Source organism: Ursus americanus, chromosome 25 (assembly GCF_024610735.1).
Source record: "Ursus americanus isolate L20-20 chromosome 25, mUrsAme1.1.p, whole genome shotgun sequence".
Taxonomy (NCBI): Eukaryota; Metazoa; Chordata; class Mammalia; order Carnivora; family Ursidae; genus Ursus; species Ursus americanus.
The window spans coordinates 2,239,167-2,249,477 of record NC_142151.1 but is presented as its reverse complement, the minus strand read 5'-3'; the positions used below and the strand labels follow the sequence as shown (position 1 = coordinate 2,249,477).

Below are 10,311 nucleotides of genomic sequence, written 5' to 3'. Positions count from 1 at the left end.
TCTCACCAGGTTCTGGGTCGGAGCAGTTGAGGGGCGTGGGGCACTGTTGAGCCTTCTTCCTGTTGTTAGGGCTTTCTTGCTCTAGCGTTTGCTTTTTCAGATTACAAAAGCAATATGTGATCCAATATTCTGTATTATGGGAGAATATATAATAAAGTGACTGCCCCAGCGCATGGGTACAGGCTATGAAGTTGGGGTGCCCACTCCCAGCTTCCCACATCACTCCTAAATGGTTTCACCATCCATCTTCTTGCCTTTGGTCTCACCCCAGCCCTCCATGCCCTGCCGCCTTGGCAGCCAGATCCTGGCACTGGGTGCACATTCGCATCCTGTCCATTTGGGTTGGTTGAGGCAGGTGAAGTGCCCTGGTGAGCCAGCCTTGTCTGTTAGAGGAACATGGAGTCCCCTCATTATTTCAAGGATAACAACACGTCTTGTCCAGACCCCAGTTGCTCGATTGCCTTCCTAGGAGGAGTAGTTCCCTAGGCTATTAGTTTACTGGATCCTTCCTTTCTGATTAGAGAGAAAGAGGATACAACAGTGACCTGAGAGGAGAGAGAGCAGAAACAAATGACGCATGATAGGCTGGCCCCTGACTTTTGCTCAGTGCCGCTTCCTTGGGTCTCACACAGAATAGAAAAACCAGCCCCTGCTTTTTAGCCAGACCATTCAGCTTTAATAAGGAGAAGTTGAACTCTATTAACAGCTAAGTCTGAAGGCTGCCTGGGGTCGTGCGGATTTTGGAGACAGAGCCGGTTCAAATCTGGATCCCTTTCCTGACTCGTGTGTGTATTCAGCAAGCTACTCTCTCCTTCTGGACCTCGGGAAAATGGAGCTAGAGCTCCCTTGGAGCTGGCCGTGAGGATGAAATGAGCCACTGCGCGTCAAGGGCCGACGCAGGCGAGCCCAGGATGTGTCCCCGGGCTCCTCCTGAGGGGTGAACTGCGGGTCAGACCCACCCCCACGACAAGCCCCGCGTGTGGCCTCAGCCCTGCCCGCTCTGAACACACTGTCCGCTTATATGCCACTTCGTCCTTCAGAGTGCTTTCTGTATGGTCCTGCTGACCACGGGGAGAGCGCTCGCTTACCTATGAGAAACGCTTAGTCAAATTCGTCATCGTATTTTACATCTCGATTTAAGAAAGGAAGACATGGTCCTGTGTTTCTTTGTCATTGTTTTACATGGGAATTTTGTCCCCCATTATGATTATCAGTGTCTTGAGGAAAAGGACCATTTCTGCACATGCTGCTACCTCATAGCCGTGTGAGGTAATAGTGTTCCTGTGTGATGAGTGATGAAGACACCCCAGGAGGTGAGCTAAGTGCCCAGAGCCGCAGCTGGGCGGAGGCAGAGCAAGCCCAGGACCTACATTCCCATGCTCTGAGTTTGCCTCTTTCACCCTCTGGGTCCAACCATTGTGTGGCCTTTGGGATGGCCACAAGCATCAGAGGGCAACAGCACAGAGTGGTTTGAATAGCACTGGCTGTCTCTGTGCTAAAAGGAAAAAAAAAACTATTATTTTTGTGCAGACTTAATGTTCTGTCAGACTTCACAGTCCCCTTTGTGTTGTTTTGTTGTTGTTTAAAAAAAAAAAAGGCCTTGTTCTTCTCATTCATACATAATTCATGCCTCTGGCTGGGGTAAGAGTCATAGAAAAGGGCAAAGTAATGAATATAAGTTTCTCAGTCTTTCTTTGGGAAGTCATTCTTAGAAAGAAATGGGAGTGGAAGCCCCAAGTGTCTGGGGAAATGTCTCTCAGGCCGAGAGCCCACGTGAGTTAGCTCTGCGTACAGGAGGCCTGCCTAGACACCCCCCAGGTCAAGGCCAAAGCCCCCTGCCTCCCTGAATAGTGCCAACTGCCTACAAGGAAGTGGCCAAGTGGACCCACAATGTTAACACAAGCCTATAAAATGATGACAAATGTCAGAGTGACATTTAAGAATTTCGTAAGGAAACCAGGACAGGAAAGATCTTAAAACAAACCACACAGGAAGCTTGTCACAAGTCTCAAGTTTTTTATTTTCAGAACAGAGGCTGGTTTTATTTTTAAAAAGAAAAAGGGGGAAAAAAACGTGCTCAATGCTAGTGAGGTGTCACTTCCCTTCTTCCAGGCTCTAACTTCCAACCAGCTCTCTTCCCCAAAAACACACAGACTCAGAAACAGGCCAGGTTATATCAGAACAGCCTTTAGAGAGGGGCTGGTCCAACCCCCTTTTACAGTCCATAGAGTCAGAGGCTCAGATCAAGGGCACGCCTTACTGGCTCACACATTAGAGGCCAGCAGTCTGAATTCTGAACCCAGGGTACTTTCCTGTGAACCATACGTCTGGCATGAGCCTCAGGAGAAAGTACACCTCATGTTTATGAGACCCCCACCCCTGGGAAACATCTCCAGTTTGACCCCACTACAGATGCCCCTAGAAAAAACGAAACTTTAGGGGTCATGTCTCATTGTGAGTGGGGCAAGGAAAGAAAGTAAAAGCACTCAAGAAAAAAACACCAGAAGGAAGGGATTGACCCCTGAGCGCAAAGTGCTTGCACCAGATGTTTGAAAGAGAACGTCCAGGGGTGAGTGGGAGGCCGGCAGACAGCCTGAGCAGGCCCGGCCTCTGCCAGGGCTGGCCAAGTTGCCATCAGTCTCGATGTTCTAGGGAAGTGGTAGCTCATCGGAACCTAGCACAGCCTCCCACCAGAAAACTCAACAGCACTCAGATTTTACAGCCAGTCACTCAGCGGGGGAGACCACCATCCAAACAGGAGAAAGGGGGTGGGGCAGGGGCCAGCCGGGGGGGGGGGGGGGGCGGCCATGGCTCAGACACAAAGTCTGTTCACAGCCACTGAGATTAGGCAGCAGAGAAATAGCAAAGTTGGAGAGAGAAGATGGAAGCCCAGGGAGTGGTCTGGGCCCAGGACTTTGAGCACATGGAATTCAAAGGGAAAGGATATGGGGGTGGAGGGAGTGGGGAAGCAGGAAAAAACTAGTTGTAAAATTCAACCCGCTAATATTGGACCTAGGAGGGTGAGGGGCTGGGAGCACAGATAATACGTTGAATGTAAACATGTTTCCTTCATCACTCCCCACTATGACAGTAGGGGAGGCTCAGAAGGACTCTGGTCAAGACGTCAGCCCCTCTGTGTCTCTATCTACATGGAAGTCTTCTGTGAACAAACCCCCAAGAAGTTGGGAGAGAAGGGCCCCAAGTAAAAAACCAAGGCCCAGAAAGCAAAAGTGATGTGCCATCCAAGCTAGCGAGTGACAGTCAAAACTACAATCCATGACTTCTGGTCCTTTGTCCGGGCTCCATTACACTACACAAAGCATACGAAGTGGGGAGGGGAAACAAAAATTCTTACAGTTTTTCCCCCACCCCTTCCTAGTCTGGGGTGGAGGAAAGTGAGTATTTCCTGGCCTTGCTGCCAACTGTCCTCCTGCACTCTAACCTACCCTAAAAATACTTATCCACCCTCAAAGATTCCAAGAGTGAGGTCCCACATCCCAACTATAGGTGGGCAACCCCTGGGTGTCCCTTGTCATTAATCTCAACAAGAATGCCAGGGAGGAAGGCAGGGCAGGGGAGGATTTGCTCAGCCTCTCCATGCAGCCTGCCTCTCCCTAGAAATTCTCTTAAGCAGAGCAGAGTTAATGAGCAGGTCATTATCACCACCGTTTCTGATCCGCACCAGGCTTCCTAGAGGAAGGATAGATGGGAAATTGGATTTCCTTGAGCCAGTGGGAGCCCCAACTTCACATCTATCCAGGGACCCCATCAAAGCTGTTGTTCTAAGCCAAGATCTGACCCAGTCAGCAACAAACCTCGGGAAGGATAAGAGTTCTGGGTGCAGAGGGAGGGCAAGCCAATGGCTGATACTCCACAGACCCTGTAATAAGACTGGCACCAAACCCCAGCTGGATCCAGTGGCCATGTTGAATGCAACTTCTGAGTATTTTGCCTTTATTTTTTGCAAGCAGCATCAGTGCACAATGCAACAAAAGTTGTAAGCACGGAGGTAGAAATGCTCACTCACCCAAGAAAGGGTGCATTTTGGTCCTTAGAGTATGGACCCTCTCCTCCCCCAAGCTGAGAAGAGAGGAGTAGAATTGAGGAAGATCCTGGGTGAGCGTCTCCCTTGGAGGAGAGCAACTGGGCAGCTCCCAGGAGCCCAGCTCTTTCTGGGAATTCATGGCCACAAATTCAGGTAGGAATGAGGAGGGCGGTCGTATGTGTGGCGGGAAGGACAGGGCCTCCCCAGATTGCCTACTGATTGCAAGGGGCCACAGTGCAGACACAAGAAAACTATACTACACACACAGACAAACACAGACTTTGCATCTACCATCTGGAAAAAAAATCCAATAGACACTTCAGGGGAACTGTGGATTCTGGATCAGTTTCAAGGGCCTCGCTGATGGCCGGCACTAATCACAGCCTATACAAAGCTGGCACTTGCAAGCAAGGGGGAAGGCTTAAGGCCCAGCACCCCTGTCTGGGCACCCCCTTTTCACCACCCCCCACACACACACACACACAATGGACAGGAACTAGGATGGCGGTGTGAAAAGCAAGAAGCAGAGGTGTCTGGCCCCTGGAGGCTAGATTAGGGTAGGGCATGGAGAAGGAAGACTAGAGTAGTAAGTGGACCTTCCTCCTTCACCATTAGCTGCTGGTCTCCCTCCAAGTAGTCTTGACCCAAGGGGTGCAGAAGGACACACTTAGCCCTATTAACAGTTCCGTCTTCCAAATAGAGCCTGATCAAATCTGGGTGAGAGACAGTCAAAGGACAAGGGGCTGGGGTCTCTCAACCCCAAAGCAAGCCCCTCTCCCTTATCCTTCCTCAATTCTGGGAGGCCACAGCCAAGGTATTGACATAGCCATGGGCACCCCCCTCGTTCTCCGAGATGCAGTGGCCCAGCTGGGAGCCTCCCTGAGGTGGTGGTGGTGGTGGTGGGGCAGAAGGCGGAGCCCCATAGCCCCCTCTCCCCCGACTGGGGGAGGCCCGACTCCCCCGGTCCCAACAGCCCTCTAGGGCTTCCAGGCCGCGGCAGCCGAGGAAGAAGAGGTTCTTGAGCATGAAGATGGAGAGGGGCTGCTGGTAGCTCACCACCAGGAGGCAGCGCAGCGCCAGCAAGGGCACGTCCACCAGGCAGCCGCCCAGCAGGCGCAGAAGGCGGCTACAGCTGCCCGGCCCTGAAGCCTGGCCCCAGGACGAAGCTGCCGCTGCGGCGTTGAGCTCGTAAAGCCAGAGCACCGGCGAGGCGAGGGTGAGGAAGTAGACTGCGATGAGCAGGTAGCGCAGGTGCGCAGGCAGCGGCACGCGGCCTTCCAGCATCAGCTCCACCAAGGTGAAGCTGTCGAGCAGGTCCAGACACGTGCCCAGAAAGCAGCCGGCGGCTCGGTGCTGCTGGGGCTGCAGGAGCAGGGGTCCCGCCGAGCCAGGGGGGGCGCCCGCCTCGCTGATGGCCCGCACCAGGCTGTAGAGCAGGGGCACGGACAGAGCCATGGTGAGGCGGAAGCCCGTGGTGCCGAAGGGCGCGCGCAGCTCGATGAGGTCCAGGATGGACGTGCCCAGGATAAGTACCACCTTGGGCGTGAAGGCGATGGAGTAGATGAGCCAGGCCAGGTAGGCGAAGGCGAACTCGCCTGCTGCCCCAGCAGCGCCCGGGCCACCTGCGCCCCCGCGGCCGCCGCGAGCCTTGGCCCCTGCCGCAGCCCCGGCGGAGGCGGCCGAGGCGGCGGGCAGGTGTAGAGGCGGCGCGGCGTGGTGGTGGTGCTGGTGGTGGTTGTGCGCGCCGCTCGCCGCGCCGCTCCGACGGCCCCGGCTGTTCTTGGCGAAGAAAATGGCCCAGCCCACCACCACCACCAGGTCGGTGGCGATCCAGGAGCACCAGTACAGGTCGGTGACGGCGATGAGGTACAGGTCCAGCAGACCGCCCTGTGCCAGCAGCAGCACCACGGACAGCGCCTGGTAGCCCCAGCGGCACCCCGGGCTGGGGGCGCAGCCTCGGCGCCTACCCCTGCGGCCGGTCCGGGCCGGGCGGCCGCAGCAGCAGCAGCACGAACAGCAGGAGGTGCCGCTGCCTGTCCCGGTGCCGCCCGCGCCCCCGGCCGAGCGGCCCCCGGGGCCCCCGACGGCCCCGGCCGCTGCGCCCCCGCCGAAGTCCGCGGCTGTCATGCTGCAGGAGGAGGTGGGCGTGGAGGTGGAGGAGGAGGTGGCGGCCGAGGAGGAGAAGGCGGCGGGCGCGGGGTCGGCGGCTGGGGCGCCCCCCTGAGCCGGGGGTCCCTGGAGGCCCGCGGCAGCGGCTGGCACCAGCGGCTTGCTGATGCTGATGCTCTCGTCGTCGTCCTCTCTCTCGGCGCCGGTGCTGCTGCTGGGGGATCCGCCGCCGCCCCCGCCGCGTCTGCCGCCGCCTCCCCCCCGGCTGGTGCTGGTGCTGGTGCTGCTGTCGCCCGAACCTCTCCGGCCGCGGGAGGAACCCCCCCGGAGGAAGAGGGGCTGCAGGCGGGCAGCGGCAGGGGGCGGTGGGAAGGAGCCGGACGAGGACGAGACCGAGCGGGGGTTGCCGAGCGCTGGGTGCATTGTCCTCCGAGGGGCTCCGGGGGGCTGCCCAGCTGCTCCCTCCCCGCCAACCCCGGGCTGGCAAGGCGGCCGAGGGGAGCCGGGGCCAGCCGCCGCCTCCTCCCCAGCGGCTGGGACTCGTACCCGGGTCGGGCAGCAGAGAGATCCGGACTGGAGCCACCGGACTGGGCGAGCCAAGCCCCGGGTGGCTGGGAGCGGGGTAGGCGAAGAGCTGAACCCACCGCGGTGACTACGGGCGCGGCGGGGGCGGGGAGCTAGCCCAGTCGGAGAGGAAAAGGAGGCTGGCGGCGGGGAAACCAGGACTGGATTCAAGGGGGAGAGGAGGAGAGACCAGAGAAGGAGAAAGCCTGGCTCGCTGGATCAGCAGGAACAAAAGGGGGAAGGGGTGTTGCTGAGGCTTGAGAGCTGGGGTGGGGAGCCCTGTGGGGGGCCTAGAGGATGAGAGGGGAGGAGGGAGAAACGGGGAAGCGGGAGTGGGGCGGGGTTGGCACTGGGAGGACCTAACCCGAGCAGAGGATTCCCAGAAAAGTCGTTCAGCGATCCCACCGGCTGAATGGCCTTGGTCTCCGTGGACATCATGCCTCTGAACACCAGGCACAGACCACACGTTCCGGTCTCTGCTCCTGGTCAGCACAACTTCTTTTGCAGGCAGCAGGGGCAGCTTTGGCCTCTACGCCAGGGCCCTTTCACTTGGGGCAGCCTGCCTCTCCTTCGGGCACTTGAAAACTAATGGAGGAATCAGGCCATGCTGATTAAAAGGACCAGGAACAGCAGTCCAGACATGAATTTCTACATATTCCTGTGCCCTGCACTGGGTTCAGTGATAGACCCTCAGGGAGGTCCCACTTTCCAGTGAATGGAGCAGTTCTTCCAATGTAACTGCTTGGGGAGAGAGCGCAGGTAAAAGAATTATTCATGTGGCCCCAGCCAAGTGGGGCTTTTGGTCTTCTCAGAGGTCTTTAAAGTGGGAATTAGAAATAATAGGGGTGCCTAGGTGGCTCAGTCGTTAAGCGGCTGCCTTCAGCTCACAGCGGGGTCCCGGAGTCCTGGGATCGAGCCCCACATCAGGCTCCTCCGCTGGGAGCCTGCTTCTTCCTCTCCCACTCCCCCTGCCTGCGTTCTCTCTCTCGCTGGCTGTCTCTATCTCTGTGTCAAATAAATAAATAAAATCTTTAAAAAAAAAAAAAAGAAATCACAAGGATGTATCTAGCAGTGAGGAAAATAAAGGGACCTTTAGAGCTATGGGTACCTTGATAAAAACAAAGGCTCAAAGAGGGTGCTGGTGAATATTATAAGCCGCCACTGTGGACAGGCCCTGCAGCTACAAGCTGGGAGCTCTTTCTGACTCAACCCCTGGGATTTATTTCATGACCGGGGCTGGACACCCATCAGCAACTCAGGACAGCAGCAGGTAGAGTTATGGCTTTAGAGGTTTAGGGGAAAAAACAATGACTAGAGCATTTGGGGCTCAAAAAAAAATCTGAGGCTCATGTATAATGCAAACATTCCAGCCACATCAGCAAGGCAGGAAGCTTGTCTGCCCTTCCTCCTTCTCCACATACTTCAGGCTGCAAGTTCCCTGCCTTGATTCTACTGCTGTTCAAGTTTGTGCTGCTGGGGCTCACCTGCCTAGATGACACCACGCAGCGCCAGGGAGACGGACGCGGTAGCACCACGGTGGCTGCTTGCCTAGCCCTTGCCCCTGTATCGACCTAGTCAATAAGGGTCAGTTTGGGCAACCCTGCTTTTTCCAGTCTCTTGGAGGTCAGTCTCTACAACTAATCCATGGTAGATATGCGATTTAGAACCACCAACCTACACTATTTCCACCTGCCTCTGGCACACAGAACCTTTAAAAAGTTCTGTGTCCAGTCATGCCAGACAGAGACATTAGGTGGTGAGAACGTGAGCTCTGGGGTTGGTGGTCTCAGCTCTGCCACTTAGCTTGTATGATTTTGAACTGGTTATTTCCCCTCTCCGAGCCTCACACTATCCAACCGTAAAAAGGGGCCAATATCTACCCTAACAGGCGGTTTTTAAGAGAGGTCATGAGTTCAAAGGGTTTCGCCTAGTGCCTGGCACAGAGCATGTACTCACCGAAAGGCAGCTGGTGTTATCGTAATTCCACTTAGCTCTTGTCTTAACCTCCCAGGGAACATTTCCTCATGGCACAAGCCACTTATGATGTTTTCTGGCCTGGATTCCTTCTTGAGGCCACATTCAAAGTTCTGTGCCCCCATGGCTTTGCACTTTGGTAAGTGCCAGGGAGCAAAGCTGCTCTCATTAGGACAGTGGTTCTTGGAGCTGGTCTTCTCAGACCTCACAGTGTGAGAGCTTTAGCTCTGGCAGCTGGTGCCAAGGCCCACCCACATGGGGCAAGGTGGGCACTAAACAGCGGGTGCAGCCCGCACGCGTGTGTAAGCATCACAGCAGACCTGGCAGATGTCAGGGCTGAGACAGTCCAAGTTCAAAAGCAGATTGGGGAGCTGCCAACTGCTAATGGGAGTGATTACAGCCAGTCTCCCAGCTCTCCCCCAGGGAAGACACCAGCCAACAACTAACCTGAAAGCTGACCCAAGACTTCTGCCCAAGTTAATAAAGCAGTTGAAGGAGCAAAAGCAGCTGAGGAAGGCAAAGAACTGGGCTCCTGAGAGAAGACTGACAGATCTGTCCGCACTCGCCACACCTGCCAGCTCCCCTGACCCATTCACCACTCACACGGGCTCCCCTCCTGCTCTCACCTGGCAGGCCCAGCCCCTCCTCCCACAGGTGCCTCCAGGATGGGGATCCCCCCGCCCCCCGTAACTTAAACTGCAGCAGCCCTCGGAAGTTATCTTTTGTATTTCTGGGAAATGGACTGTCAATCAGCTAGATTAACTTTCTGTATGACATCTTTTAGCCCAATTTTTTCAGATCTGAGGTCCCGAATAAAAGACCACATAAAATAAGGATGAGAAGTCCGAGTACACGAAAGAATAAGTTGGTGGCCTGGGTGTTGGAGGGATCTCCTCTTTGCTCCACTGGGTTTTTTCTAATCTTCTGTACACACACACACACACACACACACACACACACACACACAGCCTTTGCTTCAGGCTGGAAAGGCTTGACAAAGACGTGACAAGGAGAAGGAGGAAGACAAAAAGAACTTCTCATATATAAAGTGAGAGCAAATATCCCACAAGGATGCAGAAAAGGGAAGACACAGTCACCAAGCACCTCATAAGCACTGAGAGTCTAGCTAAGTATCTTACACACAATACCTGGAAACTGACACAGAGAGGTTAAGCAACTTACTCCAAGTCACACAGCTAGTTCAGGGCAGAGTTTAAGGTTAGATCTAGACTTCTTTCAGCCCAGAGCTCTCACCACCCACCACTCTCGAGGATGGCAGGAGCTCGTAGGCATCCTGGGGGACAGAGACAAACTAAGCAGGTTTCAATCCAAAAAATATTTCCCTAAAAACCTGCGAAACACTGGACACTGGGTAAGATTCATTTGGAGTCCTAATATTCTTGTCCTCCTAGAACAGAAAGGCCAGGGGCTCACTGCCCTCACTGCCTTCCTGGAGCAGCAGTGGATGGACGAGGAGCTAGGGAACGATACCCTCAGCCAGCTCAGCAGCATAGGAAAGCTCAGTGAGGAAAGGCCAGCCCTTCCACATACTGAACCAAGGCCCCACTCTTTCCTGATCCATTCTCTGCTCACTATCACTGCCCTCTCTCACCTTCACA

General features: G+C 55.3%; 1 protein-coding gene across 1 annotated transcript; it reads right to left on the bottom strand.

Annotated features, from left to right (window-relative positions):
• Positions 1–1,996: 1,996 nt before the first annotated feature.
• Positions 1,997–9,331, bottom strand: TMEM121B (transmembrane protein 121B). The gene has a single exon (XM_045774960.2). It carries the CDS (start codon positions 6,575–6,577, stop codon positions 4,835–4,837), a length of 1,743 nt encoding a protein of 580 aa, XP_045630916.2. The 5' UTR covers positions 6,578–9,331; the 3' UTR covers positions 1,997–4,834.
• Positions 9,332–10,311: the final 980 nt, after the last annotated feature.

Bases quoted from the DNA above. Each gene is read 5' to 3' on its own strand.
- TMEM121B (XM_045774960.2), bottom strand. From the start codon at position 6,577: ATGCACCCAGCGCTCGGCAACCCCCGCTCGGTCTCGTCCTCGTCCGGC.